Below are 20,594 nucleotides of genomic sequence, written 5' to 3'. Positions count from 1 at the left end.
ATTTTTTAACTGGAAAATTGACATTTCAATTTTGTTTAGAAATTTATCCTTTATAACTTAAAAATTCAACCCTATAGTAGAAAATTCGACTTTATTTAGTTTTCAATTATTTAGATAAAAATCGTATTTTTTGCTTGAACTTAGCTGGTTGATAATTTGTCTTTTGGTAGAAAATTCATCTTTTATTGTCGAAAAATCATCTTGCTTGATTAAAAATTAATTTTTTGTCGAAAATTCGGCCAATTGGTTTTAAATAGATCTTCGTATGTTAAAAACGCAACTGTCTTCGTAAAAATTCATACTGTTGGCTGTTAATGCAACTGTTTGGTTAACAATTAATTTTTTTGGTACATACTTCATCTTTTTAGTTTCAAAATTTAACTATTTGATTAAAAATTAATGTATTTTGTTGAATTTTTTTTTGTTTAAAAATTAATTTTGTTGAAAATTTATCTTTTTTATTAAGGATTCATCTATTTGGCTCAAAAAGCCCTTTTTTCTTGCTGAAAATTCATTTTTGAAATTGAAAATTATGTTTGGAACTAAAAATTCCATTATTGGCTCAGAAAATATCTTTTTTAGTTGATTCAACTATTTGGTTAATTCAACTGGTTGAAAATTCGTTTTCAGGTAGAAGATTGATCTTTTATTATAGAAAAGTCACATTTTTTGGCTGAAAATTTAACTGTCTTCCGAAAAAATTCGTCTCTTTGGCTTGAAAATGCAGCTGGTTTGGTTGAAGTTTAATATTTTTTGTTTGAAAATTCGACCATTTGTTTGTAAATTTTTATTTGTAGCTTCGAAATTCAAGTATTTTGATAAAGTAATTTTTTAGTAAACAGGAATTCAACGGGTTTGCTAAAAATTTGTCCTTTTGGATTGAAGATTTATCTTTTGCGGTAGAAAATGTATATTTCTTGATTGAAAATTCATCCTGCTTGGTTGAAAATAAGAATTTTTTGTTGAAAATTTAATTTGCTTAAATTCAATTTGTTGAAATTTCGTTTTTTTTTTAATATAAAATTACTTTTCCAATAACCAAGCAACAAGTTTCAAACTTTCAGAAAATATGCCAATTTTAAAAAATTGCAAAACTTCGCCCAAAATAATTATTAGTTCTCATAAAAGCTGATAGGATATCAACTAAGTTTTATAACACTAAAGTTTTTATAATTAAATTGCATGAAAATGACTTCCAAAAGATGTTAAGTTTTCTTTATATCAAATTAAATAACTTCATCAATTTTCATTTTGTAAAGCTCGATTTTGTACCAAATATAGAAAAAAAGTTCTATTAATTGTTGTGATAAAAAAAAAATATAATTTAATTGTGTACTCGATGTAATTTTGTTTTTTAAATGCGTAAAAAAGTAGGACGTATTATAAAATATAATAAACATAAAAATATAATAATGAAACAAAATATAGAATTGAATATCAATTCCATGAAGTGCCGCTAAGTGCACTTGATAGCTCAACTCCTGTAGATGACAATCACCAACTTTATTCGATATCCTATCGGCTACACGTGCAGAAATGACAGTAATCTTCTTGTTGGAATATTCATCCTTTTGGTTGAAAAATTCAACTATTTCGTTAGAAATGATTTTTTTTTTTATTGAAAAATCAACTAGTTACCTGAAAGTTTTATTATTTTGTAAATAATTAATTTTAAGATTCACATTTTTGGTTGAAAATTTAAATTTTGTATTGAATTTTTTTTTCTTTCTTTAAAATTCAATTATTTAATTTTAAAGTTTACACATTCCATTTTTGGTTAAAAATGTATCCATCATAAGTTGAAAATTCAACTGTCTTCGTAAAAATTCGTCTTTTTGGTTAATTAAACTGTTTGGTTGAAAATTATTTTTTTCATAAATAAATCATCTTCTTAGTTCCAAAATTAAACTATTTGCTTAAAGAATTTTGTATTTTGTTAAAATGATCTTTTTTGTTAGAAAATTATTCTCCATTCTAGAAAATCGTTTTTCTTTTTTCGTTAGAAAATTATTTTTTTTTGATTGAGGATTCATCTATTTTATTCAAAATTTTTCTATTTGGTTAAAGATTTGGACTATTTTGATATTTTGAAAAATTTTAGGTTGACAAATTTTTTTTAAACTTAAAACTTAACGATTTCGTTTCTTTTTTCTGCAAAAAATATTTTCTTTTTTTCGAAATTCAACTACATTTCGTTTAAAATTCACTTTTTTATTATTCAAAATATATCTGTTTGGTTGATGATGCAATTGTTTTGTTTGAGAAAAAAAATGTTGTTGAATTCAACTTGTTCTAAATTCGTTTTCTATGGCAGAAAGTTAATCTTATTTTTTGAAATTTTATCTTTTTGGTTAGTGATTCAACTATATGGTTCAAAATTTGTCTTTTTTAATTTCTCTGGTTAAAATTTCTTTTGTTGAAAGTTAATTTCTTTGACTGAAAGTTTGATGATTCCTTTCTTGGTTAAAAAATATTTTTTAGTTGAAAATTTAACTATTTTGTTTACAAAAAAATTTAATTTAAAATGGATCTTTGTAGTTTCAAAATATAAAATGAATTTTAAAAAAGACTAATTTTCCACCAGTTAAATTGAACTAAAAAAGAATTTTTAACCAATTAGTTGTATTTTCTACAAAAATAGTTGAATTCTTGACTAAAAAGATTAGTTGTTATGCAAAAAATGGAAAGTTACATTTTCAGTTTCAAAAACTAATTTTCTACAAGCGAAACTAAACAAAAAAGACGAATTTTTAACAAAATTTTTAAAAAATAGATAAATTTTCCTCCCAAAAACAAAAATGGAATAATCACATACAATTAATTTTGTTGTTAAAAATTAATTTGTTTTCATAAAAAAATTGTCTTTTTGGTTCTAAATGCAACTGTTTGTTAAAAAATTGGTTTTAGTTGGAAAATTCATCTCTTTTGTTAGAACATCTTTTTTGTTTGAAAATACATATATTTTGTTGAAAATCGTATTTTTTGTTAGAAAATTAATCTATTTGTTGAAAATTTGATGATTCTATTCTTGGTTAAAAAAATATATTTTTTATTTGATAATTTAACTTTTAAATTAAAATTCATTTTGATTCAAAATTTGGTTCTGGATTCAACTACTTTGTTTACCAAAAAAATTTGATTTAAAATTGATCTTTGTGGGTTCAAAATTAAAGTATTTTGTCAAAGTCAAATTTTTTTTCTCAAAAATGTAACTGTCTTCGTAACAAATCATTATTTTGGTTTTCAGTTTAATTGTTTGGCTAAATATTAATTTTTTTATAGATGATTCGTCTTTTTGGCTTCAAAATTTGACAATTTGTTTGAAAATGCATGCATTTGGTTTAAAATCGCTTCTTTTGTTCGAAAATCGATCTTTTAGTTTAAAATTCATCTTTTTGGTTTGAAATTTGAACTGTTTGGTTAAACATTCGTCTTTAGGTTAAATTCCATTTTTTTAAATTCAACTTATAAAAAACTAGTATTTTTCGCTTGAAATTTTACATTTGTTGGTTGAATTTTAATTTTTTTTGTTGTTGAAAATTTGACCATTTTGTTGAGAATACAATATATTTCGATTTGAAATCTTATAAATTTAAAGTATATCATATTGAAGTGAATATGGTATTTAAATTCATTTTATTTAAAAGAATGTATTTCCCCATTTTCGTGAAGAATCGCCCTAGTTCCCCTGTTTTTTTTTTTTAAATTTTGGGTAACGCAGTTTAAGGACGGCCCCTTCGACTAGGGCTATTTAAATGTGCTTTTTTCTCAAGGCTTTTTTAAATTCTTCTGTATTATTTATTGCAAAAGAATCGCTCAAGGATAACCATTTTGAGTTTTGCTATCAATAGAAAGTAAAAAATTAATTTTTTTAGAATATTTGCTTTTTATATAACAAAAAGAAATTAAAAGTAACTAATACAAATGGAATAATTAGTATCAATTAGACTGATAAGAGCTAATAAAAGAAACAGTTTTCTTTGGAGCCTCTGTGCGGCATTTCGGTGCCTAAATTGTTTCTTTGATCAAATGCCATTCATTCATCTATAACTAAATCTTATTATAACTAATAGAAATCTATCATTATTTTTAATTGATACTCAAGCGAGAGCCTTGTAATTGTAGATAGCACTCTCCACGCACAATTTTAGAGCCACAGAATATATTTTTTATTCGACCTTTGGAATTGTATAGAAATAAAAAAACTATCTTTGCAACAGGTTCAGAACCAGTTCGATTGTCTCCTGGCTGGGAAGGAACTGGTAGGCCTGACGACGAATTGAATTTTAGAGACATGACGATGGACCAGATTGATCTGGAATTAAATCCTCCAAAAGATAGGTAAATAAAAAAGTCCGATAATTATAATGATCAATTTAAATAATATAGATTTCATTTGGATATATTTAATTTTACTACATAAATAATTAGTCCTTTCAATGAGAGAAAATAGCAAAATTGATTTTTATTTCTTCCAGGTTGAACATAGTGTATTTTATAATGGTACTACACGGTCTTGGCACCCTGATATCCTGGAATATGTTCATAACAGCGAAAGATGTAAGTTAATTTTGAATCTTGAACTTAAAAAATATTATGATTTATTTTATTTTTGTTTGTTGGTTAATTATCAGCAGCGTTGGGCATTATTCAATTGAGAAATTATTGGAATGATCTGAGAATAGAAATATAATTATAAATAATACGATACAAAATAATATAATAATATCTTAATAATAAAATATATTATACCGAGATAATTCCAGTAAATTCAATATAAATGATACCATTTTTCATTGACAAAATTATGACTCCGTGTGTGTAAAAATTTGAAACAGCCATCTTTCTATATTTCTATTTCATTATTTACATTTAAATAATAATTTTGAAAATTAAAACTTAGCCCAAATGTTGCTTTTCAGAGGTTTTCCATATTTTTAAAGGTGAATACGTCAATGGAAAAAAGCCGGAAAAACGTGGAATTTGCAACATATTTAAATCAGTTCTTTCCTGAATTTCGTTCAAAATTCAACTAAGTAGTTGTTGAAAGTGGAAATATTTTGTTGAAAATTCTTCTTTCTGGTTCATGATTAATCATTTTAATTGAAAAATATTTTTTTCGAAATTTAACTATTTTGTTTAAATTTTTTAAATTAATTTTTCAACTGAAAAGTTAAATATTTTATGTTTGGATGAACAGCGATTTTCTTTAGCAGAAAATTGAAAAATTTCTGTATTTTATTGAAATTTTCTCTTTTTTGGTAGAACGTTTATCTTCTTGGTGAATAATTCATCTTTTTGGTTGAAAATTTACCTATCAAGTTATAAATTTTCTTTAAAAATTAAAATATTTGGTAGAAAATTCATGTATGTTGTTAAAAATAATTTTGTTTCGTCAGAAAATTAATCTTTTTGGCCAAAGTTTCATTTCTTTGGTTGAAAATTAACCTTTTTGTTTTAAAATTCAACTATTAGGCTAAAAATTCCATTAAAAATTAAAATATTAGGTTGGAAGTTCATTTGTTTTGTTCCAAATATTTTTTTAATTTAGAAAATTAATCTTTTTGGCTAAATTTTTATTTCTTTGGTTGAGAATTAGTTGTTTTTTTTATTGAAAATTAAGTTTTTAGTAATCAATTTACCTTTTTGTTTGGAAATTCAATTATTAGGCTAAAAATTCCATTAAAAATTAAAACATTTGTTTGGCAATTCATGTATTTTGTTACAAATGATTCTTTTTTGGTTTAAAATTCGTTTATTTGATTGAAAATTAGTTTTTTGTACTAAAAATTTAACTGATTTTTCTTTCATAGAAATATAACTTTTTTATGAAAAATTAATTTGTGTGGTTGAAAATCTATTTCTTTTAAAATTAATTTTATTTATTTAAAAGCTTATTTCTCTATTTGTGGATTTAACTATTCTATTTTTTTTTTTTTTTTTTTTTTTTTTTTTTTTTTTGAAAATTTGTCTGTTTGGTAGCAAATTAACCTTGTTGGTTGAAATTTACATTACAAATTAAAATATTTGGTTAAAAGTTCCTGTATTTTATTCAAAGTTATTCTTTTTTGGTAGAAAATTAATTTCTTTTCTTTTTGTAAAAAAAATCTTTTTTTATTGAAATTGCATTTCTTTGTTTGAAAGTTTTTTTATTGAAAATTAATTTTTTTAGCCAAAAATTTAACTGTTCCATTTTGTTTAATTTTCTTTTTATATTGAAGATGCATCATTTTGGTTAAAAATTCATTTCTTCCTTATTTTATTTAAAGATGAATTTCTTTGTCTGCAAAATTAACTATTTGATTTAAAATTAATTTTTTAAACTGAAAATTCAATTTTTGGGTGAAAATTTATTTTTTTGGTTGAACATTTAACTATGAGGCTTAAAATTCCATTACAAATTCAAGCTTTGGTTGACAAATTTATGTATTTTGTTCAAATTAATCTTTTTTGGTAGAAAATTAATCTGTTTGATTGAAAATTCATTTCTTCGATTGGAAATCTATTTTTTTCAAGTTGAAAATTTTTTTTTTTTTAATTGAAAATTATACTTTCAATTTTTTTCGAAAATTATCTTTATTGATAGAAATTTAATCTTCTTGATTAAAAATTTGTCCTTTTGGTAGAAAATTTAACTATTGGTTTAAACTTTTTTTTTGTTTAAATTCATTGTTTTAGTTAAAAATTAACTTGTTTGCTTAAAAATGAACAAAGATTAATTTTAAACGAAAATGATGAAATAGTTAAATTTTTAGTTGAAAATCAAATTAATTTTGAACCAAAAAAACGGGATTGCAAAAGAATATATGAATAATGAACCAAGTAGTTGAATTTAGTGCAAAACAACAATTATCAACACACAAAAAAACGGATTTCCGTCAAAAAAAATTTTTTAACTAAAATGACGGATAATTCAACAAATAAACAAAAAAGGATCTTCCATGAAATACATTAATTTTTCACCAAATTTTAACTAGAAAATATTAGTTTAGAGCCAAAAATAGAATAGTTACATTTTCAGTTTAAAGAATTAATTTTCAACTAAAATTATAATTCTTCGAGGGCAAAAAGATTAATTTTTAATAAAGTAGTTAAATTTTTAACTAAGGAGATGAATTTAAAAAAAAATGAATTTTAAATCGAATACACGTTTTTTTTTTAAGTAAAAAATATCCGTTTACGACCAAAAACAATAGTAAAATTTCAGTTAAAAGAATTAATGTTCAACAAACAAAACACAAAAAAAGGAATTCTCATCAAAATAAGTAGGTTTTTAACCTCAGAGACGAATTTTCAACAAAATAGTTGAATTTTTTTGCCCAAAAAGAGGAAAATTCAATTAAAATATTTAGTTATTAATCTTTTTTGTGTGGAAATTGTTCAATTTTTATGTTTTAAAAGATGTGAATTCTAAATTTTAAAAGCTATGGGTCAACATACGAGCACCAAAAAACATAAGTAATTCACTTTTAACTCAATTTACTTTTATTAACAAATTAAGTGAACAAATTAACGATTACTGAAACTTTTTATGAAAAGGTTTGTTCTTAATAAAGCTGCTTTACAAAATCAATGTATAGAATAGCAATCTCAAAATCAGAAAATGAAAATATAAAAGTGTTGCTATTATTAATATAATTCGCGATAAAACATTTTTTTTTAATTCCTTAAGAACTGATCGAATTGAATTTTGCTCAACTCTATCAGAACCATTGCAGGGTGGCCGCTGGACCGGGAAAATCTGGAAATGACTGGGAATTTTATGAGAGCGGGAAAAACCGGGAAATGATCATGAATTTATTTTTTGACCGGGAATTTTACAAATTTTTTGGAGAAAAAAAAACATGATTTCAATCGACTTAAAAAAATTTTGATTTCATATTTTTAACCGTACATTAGTATTAAAATAATTCTACGATGCAGTTTTAAAGACATAAAAAATTTAATATTAGAAGCGTTTAAAATCGAAGATTTTTGATAACAAACATTTTAAGTTGATCAAGTGTGAATATATTTGAGAATTTTTAGATTTTAACGTTAAAAATGAAAATGTTTCAATTGAAAAGTCTTAAACAAATGTGAAGAACCTATTGAAACTTTATAAGCTATTTTTTATTTTTAAATAAGTTTAAAATAATATATTTGTAATCAAAGGCTTTTTTTAAATTTCAGTCTAAAATATTACATTTTTAAACCATGCAATTTGAAATTTTTCAATTGAGGAACAGAACATTTAATTAATATTTAGAAATATTTGAGTCTTCATTTAAAATCAATAATTGTAAATTCAATAATCATAACTAAACAAAATAAAAGTGAACGTTGAAAGTTACAATTTTATTGTTTTATTTAAGAAAATTTAATTTGTAAGTGAAATTGTTAAATTTTGATGAACGCCTATTATTCTTAGAAAAGATAGCCCACGGTCTAATTTAAAACAAAATGTTGATTTTGGCAGATTTTGAACAAAAATTTTAAAAGCTTTTTAAGAATTTTAACAGGCTTCAAAAGGATAATATTTTTTAATATTGCTAGGAAAATTGAAAAAGATTTTTATTTTGAAAAATTACTAAAAATTCGAATAATTTTAAAATATATTTAGAATTTGCGAAAGACTTATTATAATTAAACTTTTAAATTAGAAAAAATGTATTCAAGATTTTGAAATAAAATTTCGAAGCATTTTAAGAATCTTTGAACTTTTTAAAATAAAAATTATTCAACTTTAAGGTAGAATTTATTAAGAAAAATAATAATTTTGACTTGGAACCCGGGTATTTTCGAATTTTAAAAAACTCCGAGCAAGTACTGGAAATTTTCGAAAAGGTAAAAAATTCTGAATTGGACCAGGAAATTTTTCCAAAGGATTTTAAAAACTGGTATTTATCTAAAAGAATTATAATTTTTCTTGGAAAAGGGAATGTTAAAATTTAAATAAATTCCGAGCTGGAACAGGGAATTTTTTAAAAGTATGAATTCTATTTTTGAGTTCAAACGGGACATTTTCGAGAAAAAAAAATTAAAATTGTGAATTCGATTTTTTAAATTTCATTGGCCATGAAAAATGTTTGCGAACCGGGAAATGACATTGGTAAAAATTGAAGAAAAATTAATGTAACAATGAAAAATCTTTTTTATTTTGAAATGATATAATTCGATTTTTTTTTTCTTTTCAGTACTTTGTTTCGTACAAATTGAATACTACTGCAGTGCAAATAGCACAGACAGGAAACATAACAAACTCGACATTACAGTATTCAAATTCGTTTATGGAAGATTCAACATTGGCTTCTCAATTGCCGAATCTGATCTTCAGCTGGCTGAATCTGTTCGTCCAATTTGGGTTTGTCTCTTATTTTTTTAAACTATTTTTTAATACTTTATTTATGCAGGGTGTCTAGCGTCCTGGAAATCCTTGAAAACTTGAAAAAGTCCCTGAATTTTTATTCTAAAAACAAAAAAAGATAAATTCTCAACGAATTTTTAACAATAATGCAATTTTTAATCAAGTGAGATGAAATTGCAACCAAATAGTTGAGTTTTAAAAAGAAAAGAAAAAGTTTTCAACCAAAAATAGAATAATTACATTTTCAATTTGAAAAAAAAATCATTATGAATAAAACAAAAAACGAATTTCAAGTTGTCGAATTCAACTGAAAACACGAATTTTTAAGAAAATATTTGAATCCATAGCGAGTGAGATGAATTAAAAAAATAAGATTAATTTTCTACTTAAAAATGTAAATTAAAAAATAAAGTAAATGAATTTTCCACAAAATATTTGTGTTTTCCATCCGTTTTTAACAAAAAAAAAAGTTATGTTTATACCAAGTAGTTAATTTCTAAAATAAATAGTTGAATTTCCAACAACAAATGAAGCTTTCAACCAAAGATTGAATATTTTAGTTTAAAAATTAATTTTCAGAAACAAGAAACAAGAATTTAAAAAAAAAATAAGATGGATTTTCCACCCAAATAAAAGGAATTTTCAATCAAAAATGGAACAATTGTATTTTTAGTTGAAAAAATTAATTTTCAACAAAAAAATAAATAAAATAATTTTCTACTAGTTGAACTTTTTGACCAAAATAGACGAATTTTTATCAAAATATTTCAATCCACAGTCAATAAGATGTATTTTTAAAAAAGAAGATTAATTTTCTACCCAAAAAGACGAATTTTAAATTTAAAAAAAAACATTAATTTTCCACAAAACATTTGAATTTTTCACTAAATAGTTGAATTTTCAACAACAAATAAAGTTTCTAACCAAAAATGGAATAGTTACATTTTCTGTTTAAAAAAATTAATTTTTAACAAGAAAAAATTAAATTAAATTTTTTAATTTAAATTTTTAACAAAAGAGTTTAATCCTCAACAAATACATGAATTTTCAATCAAACATTTGTATTTTTCAAATTGAAATGATCAATTTTATGTTTATAGTATAAATTTTCAGTCTAAAAAAAGCTAAATTTCCACCAAACAGAAACGAACTTTTAAAAAAATAGTTGCATTTTCAATAAAATAATTAAATTCTCTACCAAGTAGTAGAATTTTTTTAACCGGAACAAAAATTTAAACGAAAAAGCGAGAAAAACGGGAAATTTTTTTGAAATTAGGAGAAAAATAGATATTCTTTTTTTTTTTTTTTTTTAATCAATGATTGAAAAAATACTTAAAATTAATTTTTGACCCGCAAATATAATTTTTTTCTTCTTGCTTGAAAATTGATCTTTTTTAGTTGAAAATTCGACTTTATCGGTAGAAATTTAATATTTTTGGTTGAAGTTTCCTCCTTTTTTTTTAAACTGCAACCGTTCGGTTAAAAATTTAACTTTTTTCTTATGAAAATTCGACTATTTTTGTTTGAGATTTAGTATTATTTCTTTCAAATTCGATTTTGGTTGAAAATTAATTCTATTTTGTTGACATTTATTTATAACTGAAAATTGATCTTTTCTGTTTGAAAATCTGTGAATTTTGTTTTAAAAAATGGTATTTTTTTAGTAGAAAATTATTCTTCTTCGATGTTTTGTTTGTGAATTTATTTTCATACATAGTAAATTCAATTAATTGTTTAAAAAATCAACTATTTTGTTAAAAATTTAGTGATTTTATTGAGATTCCTTTTTTTGTGAAATATCAATTATTATTTTTCCTTAAGAATTAACCTTTTTGTTAAGAATTTAGGTTTTCATGTTGAAAGTTCAACTATTTTTTAATGAAGTTTTATTATTTTTCATTTCAAAATTCGACTGTTTGGTTGAAAATTCATCTTTTTAGGTCGGAAATTCCAGTATTTTATTAACAAATCATTCGTTTTTGTCGAAAATACAACTTTTTTTAAACATTCCTCTATTTGGACCGAAAGTTCGTCCTTTTGGATTGAAAGTTTATTATTATTTTTCATTAAGAATTAAACTTTCTTCTAAAAAAAAATAAATTATTTGGTTGAAAACGCAACTATTTTTGGATTGAAAATTAATCTTTTATTGTAGAAAAGTCCATTATTTTATTGAAATGAATTTAGCTGCTAAATTCTAAAATATAAATAAAAAATAAAATATAAAAAAAGCAAAAAATGTATGGTTTTAAACAATTTCATTTACTATTTTCAACTTAAAAATAAATCCATAATAATATAGTCATAATTAAAGGTATTTATTACATTGGTATTATTGTGAGTCTAAATTATTTATTTTTTGTCCCATTTAATTTGAAATTTTGTAATTTAGAAAAAGAATAAACATTTTATATTTAGCAATATTTCACTATTCAGTTAAGACGGATAAATTGAAACGAAATACTTAAAAGAAAACAATTTGAAACTGAATTCTTTTGCATAGAAAGCTTTGAATCTTTAGATTTTCAAAGAAATTTTAAACTTTTAGCGTTAAAATTTTAATTAGTGTATTTAAAAATTGCTTAATTTATATGTGAAATTGTTAAATTTTGACGCATATATAACAATTGAACATTTATTATCTTTTAGAAAAAATTTGAGAAATTTTAAGAGATATTTAGAAGTTTTAAAGAGATTAAAAATTAATTAAAAACTTGGAATTATTTCAAGTAATTTAAACGAAGTTTGTTCACATTTTTTTCGGAACTTTTAAATATATTTTAAAATTACTCGAAATTCTTCTACAATTTTTGAAAATCCTGCAAATTAAAAAAAAATCTTTAATGTTCTTCTTTGATAATTTTTTAAATCTTTTACAAATCTTCTTAAACTTTGTTTACAATAATTTTTCAAAGTGAAAAGTTATTTACAATTTTCTTAAGAATCTTAAGAAAATTTTTTATTTCTTTGAAGTCTTTCACAATTCTTTAAAATTTTAATTTTTTGTTTGAAATCTGCAAAAATCTACATTTTATTTTTAATTCAGCTGTAAGTATTTGAAATTATTTCAAGTTCTATATTTAATTCGAATCTTTTCAAAACTTCTAAATATCTCTTATAATTACTCTATTATTCTTACAAATAATAAGTATTCTATTATTATTTATAAATTCAAATTCTAATTTTCTTTTAAATTTGCAGGATTTTCTCAAAGTTATAAAAAAAATCAATTCATTTTGAAATATATTTAAAAGTTCAGAAAAAAAATTCAAAAATTATTTTGGATTTGGAAAAATTTAAAACCACTTCTAGATTTCTCAAGATTTTGAAATAAAATTTTTAAGCTTTTAAACTTTAAAGGATGCCTAGACTATTTATAATAAAAATAATTTTAAATAAAATAATAAAGTTTGATTTTTTAAATTTCATTAGCTATCCTGTAATGTTTTAATGGATGTCAAAGAATATTTCACAAGACTCTGAATTTCGTAGGGTTTCGAAGATTTGAAGAGATTTTCAAATTTTTTTTCAATTCATTTGGAATTCGCCCTAAGTTCTTATTAATTTATTCTACGTCCTTTTAATTATTTTGAATTCTTTTACATTCACTCAATTCTACACAATTCAATTAATTTTTCTATATTTTTTAATTGTTTTTAATTTACTTGATTGCTTTTTTAATTCAGCTTGCTTTTTCAATGAATTTTATCCAATTCTTCATATTTCCCTCAAATTTTATTGTCCTCAATGGAATTTTTCGATTATTAACATTTTTTTCCAATCATTTTGAATTCTTTTGAATTTAACTTTAATTGTTTTGTAGTCATTAGTCACTTTTTGTGTTAGAAATTAGTAGGCTTTCAAAGATTTTAAGATATTTGAATTTTTTCTTGGAACTTACCCTGAATTCTTTTTAATTCTTTTGAATTATCTTCAATTCTTAAAGATTCACTCAATTCTTCTTAATTCAGTGAATTTTAATTTTTTGAAAAATTTTTATTCAATTGATTCTGAAGTTTTATTAACCTCATCTTCAATTCTTAGACATTTCGTAAAATTATTTACATTCCATTGCATGTTTGCAAGTTTATTTCAAAGTGACTGAGTTCAATAAATTTTTTAAAAATAGTTTTAAATTTATTTGATTTTTTTTTTATTTCACCTTCAATTTTTATGAATTTCATTGAATTCTTTTTTATCTTAAATCCCTTTAAAATTCATTCCAGCTTTACGAAAATCAATGGATTTTTTTTGATTTCTTAACATTTTTCCAATTCATTTGAATTCTTCTGAATGTAACTTAAATTGCTCTGAAATCTTCTGAGTTTATCCGAAATTTTTTACCCTTTAAACGGGAAAAATAGAACTCTATGAATGTGACCAAAAGTATCCTTTGGTCCTTATATTTTATCACGTAGGGACTGTGAGGCCTGATTTGCACAAACGATCAGAAAAAATTATTTAATTAAATAATTACGTTTTCTTTTTTAATACAGGGGAAACCTGACGATACGAATAGTGTGGGGCATATTTGTACAAGTGCTCATATTCGTGTTCACAGTCATCTTGGCAATGACCGACAGTAGCACCTGGATTGGGCCATTTTACTGGATGACTATCGTTTCCATTATTATTTTAAACAGTAAGATTTCTAATATTATTTTTTAGTTGAATCGATTACTTCGGACAAATAATTTTTCTTTTTTTTTCTTGTTCTTCATTAATAATTATTTGTCGGTAGTAATCGTTCTTAACATTAAAATATGTTTTAGTTTAAAAAAAAAAAATTTAATTCGAACATAAATATTTTTAATTGCTAATAATATTTTTTTCTTTGTTTATAGCTGCAAATGGAATTTACCAAAACTCAGTATTCGGAATGGCAGCTAAATTGCCTGGAAAATACACAGGCGCTGTTGTTTTGGGCTCGGTAAAGTTTCTTTTGAAATTCCTATCGATTGAATTAATCAAATCGTTTTTGAGCTGCGGGGAAATAATTTGTGGGTTGAGATTCGGAAAAAAAAATTGAAATCGGTTTATATATTCTGTTTTCTTTCTTTAATTGAAAATTCTTTTTAAAATCATATTAGTTAACAAATTGTGCCGAATTTTGTACATTTTTCCTTTCTTTTCAAGAATTTATTATTATTTATTTTATTTGTTTCAAGAATTTATTTATTATATAATCGAACCCAAGAGGAAAAGTTTTTTTTTCTAACATTCGTCTTTTTTTTTTTATAGAAAATTAGACTATTTTGTTAAAAAGTTATCTTTTATGTTGAAAATTGAAAAGTTTTATTGAAAATTTACTTTATTGGTAAAATTTCATATTTTCGGTTGGAAAATTCCACTTTTTTTGTGTATAAAATTTGTCTTTTTGCTTTAAAAATGCCACAATTTTATTACATTTGTTTATTCCTTTTTTGTTAGAAAAAAACCTGGTTGCCTATTGTCTTTTTGGTCCAAAAATTCAGCCGCTTTTGTTGAGGATTCAACTTTTTTTTAATTTTCATTTTTTTAACATTCATCATTATGGTTTTTCACTTATTTTTTTGTGAAAAATTGAAGTATTTGGTTTTGGTTTTGCAAATTCCCTTTTTAATTTTTAATTTTAATCTTCCATTTTTGGTTGAAAAATTATCCTTTTTAGTTGAACACTCAACTATTTGGTCAAAAATTCATATATTTTTTTGAAACTCTTGTCTTTTTTGGTAGAAAATTAATCGTTTTGGTAAAAATTTAAAATATTTAGTTAAAAATACATCTTTTTCGTTAAAAATTTTAACTGTTTTGATGAAAATTCGCTGTTTTTGGTTGTAAACTGTTTTTCTTTTATTACAAATAAACATTTTTTTGTTTGTTAAAAATTAATGTTTTTTTTTGTTCCAGATTTACGTAATTTATCAAAAATTCTTTTTTTTTTGTCGAAAATTAATCTTTTTCTTTAAAAATTCAACTACCTGGTTGCAAATAACTATTTTAGTGAAAATTAGCTTTTTTGGGTGAATCTTTTTTTTTTTTGAGGAAAAAAGTCATCTTTGTGGTTGAAAATGTATCTTTTTATTTAAAAATTGATATTCTTTGGTTGCAAATGTAACTATTTGGTTGAAAATTGGTGTAGTTTAAAAAAAAAAAATTTAATGTAAAATTAATTTTTTAATTGATAATTTAACCAGTATATATTTTTTTTGAAAATTCAACTATTTGGTTGAGGGGTTGTCTTTTTTGGTAGAAAACTATTATTTGAAATTTTTGTTTTGTTTTTAAAAATTATGCTTTCGGGTTAAAAATGTAACTATTTTGTAGAAATTTCATTTTTTTTTTGCTTTAAAATTCGATAATTTGATTAATTTTTTTTCTCTGATGGCTGAAAAATCTTTGTTTAAAATTCAATTCTTTTGTTGAAAATTCGTCTATTTGGTTGTGAAAATTCATGTTTTCGGTTTAAAAGTTTAACTGTTTTGTAGAAAATTCGTTTTTTTTTTTTTAAATTCAATCATTTGATTAATTTCTCTTCTCTGATGGGTGAAAAATCTTTGTTGAAAATTCATCTTTTTGGATTGAAAATACAACTATTTTGTTTGCAAATTATTATTTTTTTTTGTTGTGAAAATTCAGGTTTTCGGGTTACAAATTTAACTGTTTTGTAGAAAATTTTTTTTTTTTGCTTTAAAATTCAATAATTTGATTAATTTTTCTTCTCTGTTGACTGAAAAATTTTTTTTTGTGGAAAATCAACTCTTTAGTTGAAAGTTCATCTTTTTGGATTGAAAATTCGCCTTTTTGGGTTGAAAATACAACTATTTTGTTGCAAATTATTTTTTTTGTCTGAAAATTCCTGTTTTCAAATTCAAACTCGAACTGTTTTGTAGAAATTTTTTTTTTTTTGCTTTAATATTTAATTATTTGATTAATTTTTCTTCTCTGATGGCTGAAAAATCTTTGTTTGTTGAACATTCATATTTTTTTATTGAAAAATCGTCATTTTGGGTTGAAAATGCAACTATTTTGTTGATAATTATTTTTTTGTTTTGTCGAAAACTCATGTTTTTCGGTTTAAAAGTTTAACTTTTGTGTAGAAAATTCGTCTGTTTGGCTTTAAAATTCAATAATTTGTTGTTTTTTTTTGTTCTTTTTTGATGACTGAGAAATCTTTTTTTGGTTTGAAAACTCATCTTTTTGGATTGAAAATTCACCTTTTTGGGTTGAAAAGTCAAATGTTTTCTTCAAAATTTAATTTTTCAGTTGGAGAATTAAACTTTTGCATTGAAAAATCATTTATTTTGTTGGAAAATTAATCTATTTTGTTTGAAAATTCAACTATTTCGATAATAGTGCAATGAATTTCGACTTAAAATTATCGTACCAACAAGAATTTTGTTTATTAATATTTATTTCCCTTTTTATGCAAAAAAAAATGTATTTATTGAGTTAAATGCACACTGTTTTCGAAACAGTTTAATATGTCGATTTCGCATTTTTCCCAAGTGTGTGCATATTACTAAATCCAAAAAAAAACATGTCTTGCACTATTTTTTACCTTTAAATTAGTATTATTCTCTAAAATAAAAAAATTTTCGTGAATTTTCAAATGAAAAAAGTGAACCAAAGATATTAATCGATTTCAAACTTTGTTTCTCTCCAGTTTTTTCGATTTTCAATCTTCAATTTTCTTTCTTCGGCTGAAATTTTGCGACTTGTTTTAAAATTTTAAATCGGCCTTAATAATTTTTTTTTGCAGAACATCAGTGGAACACTCGTGGCGTTCATCGATTTGATTTCCAAGATACTCTCTCCAAATCACCGCACTGCTGCCATTTATTACTTTATTACTGCGCTTTTTGTACTCTTGGCATGTTTCGACACTTACTTCGCTCTGCCGATAAATGTAAGTTCATTTTAAAATTATTGATACACTTAAATTTTACTAGGTGTCTACTCTACCTGAAAAACCTGAAATTCTCAGGATATTTTTTTATATTACACCTGGAAAAACAGAGATTTTTTTTTAGTCAAGGAATTTTTGTGCGAGTCTGCTTAATTTTTTTTTTTTTAATTACAATACAACATCAAATTAAGCATGATTCTTCATTTTTAAAGTTACTTTTTATTACGGAATTTCACTGTTTTGTTGAAAATTCTTTTTTTTTTGGTCTGTTTAAAATTAATTTTGTTATTTGATAATTTATTTAACTATTATATTTTTGGTTGAAACTTGATCATTTTTAGTTAAAAATTCAAGTTTCTCGTTGGAACTGCATATATTTTGTTGGAAATTTACCAGTTTCTTGGCAATATTTTCTCACCCTTGAGAGAAAAATCTTTCATAGTTAAAAAAATTTAACTCATTTTGAAAAGTTGTCTTTTTTTGGTTGAAATCAATTGTTTTTGATTGAAAGTAAATTTTTTTAATTGCAGTGTTAGCTACTGCATTTTTCGTTCAGTATTCACATTTTTTTATGATAATTTTATTACTTGATTAAAAGTTAAACCCTTTTGTTAAAAACTAACTTTTGTTATTGAAGGTTTATCATTTTAATTGAAAATTCATCTATTTGGTTGAAAACTGAGCTTTTTTGTTGAAAATTCGTTTTTTTTCTTGCCTGAAAGTTAATTTTTTAACTTACAGTTGAAGCTTTAACTATTTTGTTGAAAAATTTTTTATTCTGTTTTTTTTATTATTTTTTTTTTAACTGAAAATCTAATTATTCTTGTTAAATTTTCCATAACAATGGTTAAAAATTTTTCTGTTTAGCTTAAAATTACTTCTTTTATCTAAACATATAACAGTTCAACTTTTGTTTAAAAGATTATCTTTTTTAGTTGTAAATTTAATACTTCTGTTAAAAAGTTTTGTTGAAAATAAATTTTTGTTAATATAAAATTAAAAAATAATTAGATCAACATTTATGTTTAGATTAAGAATTCAACTAAGGAAAATTCGCATTTTTTGCTTGAATATTTGAGCATTCGATACACTTAAAATTAAAATTATTTTCGTTAGAATATCAATAATTACATTTCTTGTTGGAAGTTCATCTTTTTTGGTTGGAAATTCAACTTATTTCTTAAAAGTTGAAATACTTAGTTAAAAATTAATATTTTAGATTGAGATTCATTTTTGGTTGAAAATTGAACTACTATTTTGTTAAAAATTTGTTTCTGCGGGGGTTGAAAATTAATTTTTCATTTATTTTGTTCAAAATGCAATATTTTCACTTGAAATGTTAAAAATTCATCTTTTTTGGTGGAAACTAATTTTCTTGCTTTAAAATTCTGTTTTTCTGATTTAAAATTAAAATATTCCAGTTGACGATTTATTATTTAAATTGAAAATTCATCACTTTCTTTAAAAATGTAACTGTTTAAAAAAAATTAGTTTTCTTCCGGTTACATTTTTTTTCAACTGAAATGTAACTAATTATTTCAATTGGATATTCTATAATTTTATTTGAAAATTCATCTATTTGGTGGAACATTAGTTTTTTTTTAACTAAAAGTTTTTTCAATCTTTTTTTGTTCATAATTTATCATTTTAATTCAAAATTCATGTAAATTGTTGAAAATTGGTATTTTTTGGTCAAAATTAATGTTCTTGAATGAAAATTCAAGTATTCCAGTTAAATATTCATCATTTAATTAAAGAATTGATCTTTTTTGTTAAAAATTTCCTTAGTGTGGTTAAAAATTATTTTTTTTTTAAACTAAAAATGTAACTATTCATTTTTTGTTGAAAATTGATCTTGTTTAATTCAAAATCTAACTATTTGGTTAACAGTGTGCTTTTTCTAGTTAAAAATTCAACTATTTTATTGAAAATTCATGCATTTTGTTGAAAAATCTGTTTTTTTTTTATAGAAACTTAATCTTTATGTTTGAAAATTCATATTTTTCATTTGAAAATTCAAGTATTCCAATTAAATATTCATAGTTTTATTTGTAAATTTAGCGTTTTGCTAATTTTTGTTAAAGATTCATCACTATAGTCTGAAAATGTAACTATTTTGTTAAAAATTGATTTTTTTAACTGAAAATATAACTATTATAGTGAAAAATTCAAAAATTTATTTGAAAATTTACCTTTTTGATACAAAATTGATTATTTTATTTGAAAATGATTATTTTTGGAACTGAACATATAACAATTCTAACTGATGATTCTATCAGTTTCAGTTGAAATTTCATATTTTAGTTTAAAATTCAACTATTCCAGTTGAAGATTCATTATTTAATTAAAATTTCTTCCGTTTGGTTAAAAATTAACTTTTTTAACTAAAAATGTAACAATTCTATTTTTTATTGAAATTTAATATTTTTTATATTTAAAATCCAACAATTAGGTTAATAATTTACCTGTTTTATTTCAAAATTAAAATATTTCGTTGAATATTCATGCATTTTGTTGACAAATCTGATTTTTTTATAGAAAATTAATCTTTATGTTTGAAAATTGATCTTTTTCGTTGAAAATTCAAGTATTCAAATTTAATATTCATAATTTTATTTGTAAATTCATCTTTCTGGGTGGAAATTCAACTAATCCAGTTAAATGTTCCATAGATTTAGTTGAAAATGCATCTTTTTTGTTGAAAATTCAACTATATAATAATTGATTTTTTTTAACTGAAAATTTAGCAATTCTATTTATAGTTACAAATGGATTTTTTTTAGTTTTAAATTTAACTGTTTGGGTAAAAATTGATCTTTTTAGTTAAAAATTCATGTATTTTGTTGGAAAATCGTATTTTTGGTAGAAATTAATCTTCTTGATTGAAAATTCAAGCACTCCACCTTAATATTTATCATTTTATTAAAACTTTATCTTCTTAGTACAAAATTCCACGATTTCAGTTGAAGAGTGATCATTTTAGTTGAAATTTCATCTTTTTAATTGAAAATACAATTATTATGGTGAAAAGTTCAACTATTATAGTGAAAAGTTCATAATTTTATTTGAAAATTTATTATTGTAATTAAACAATTTTCAGTTTGGTTACAAATTAATTTTTTTAATTCAAAATCCAGCTATTTGGTTAAAAATTTGCCTGCCTTATTTCAAAATTCAGCTACTTCGTTGAAAATTCATGCATGTTGTTGGAAAATCTAATTCTTTGTTAGAAAATTAATCTTTATGTTTTTAAAATTTATCTTTTTCGTTGAACATTAAACTAATCCAGTTGAATATTCCATAGTTTTAGTTGAAAATTAATCTTTATTGTTTAAAATTCAACTATTTATGTTAAAGATT

At 22.6% G+C, this 20,594-nt stretch overlaps 1 protein-coding gene across 5 annotated transcripts in view; it reads left to right on the top strand.

Moving 5' to 3' along the window:
* The window catches only part of LOC117175099 (equilibrative nucleoside transporter 1), a 79,767-nt gene that overhangs the window by 42,596 nt on the left and 16,577 nt on the right, over window positions 1-20,594 (top strand). For all 5 annotated transcript variants that reach the window (XM_033364648.1, XM_033364649.1, XM_033364647.1 and 2 more), the window contains 6 exons: window positions 4,221-4,341; window positions 4,479-4,560; window positions 9,177-9,343; window positions 13,843-13,988; window positions 14,191-14,276; window positions 17,088-17,234. In XM_033364648.1, coding sequence (XP_033220539.1) covers window positions 4,221-4,341; window positions 4,479-4,560; window positions 9,177-9,343; window positions 13,843-13,988; window positions 14,191-14,276; window positions 17,088-17,234 — 749 coding nt within the window. The remainder of the gene's footprint in view (window positions 1-4,220; window positions 4,342-4,478; window positions 4,561-9,176; window positions 9,344-13,842; window positions 13,989-14,190; window positions 14,277-17,087; window positions 17,235-20,594) is intronic.

Source organism: Belonocnema kinseyi, chromosome 6, assembly GCF_010883055.1.
Source record: "Belonocnema kinseyi isolate 2016_QV_RU_SX_M_011 chromosome 6, B_treatae_v1, whole genome shotgun sequence".
NCBI lineage: Eukaryota > Metazoa > Arthropoda > Insecta > Hymenoptera > Cynipidae > Belonocnema > Belonocnema kinseyi.
The sequence above is the reverse complement of the archived record's forward strand: the minus strand, read 5'-3'. Positions and strand labels throughout refer to the sequence as shown.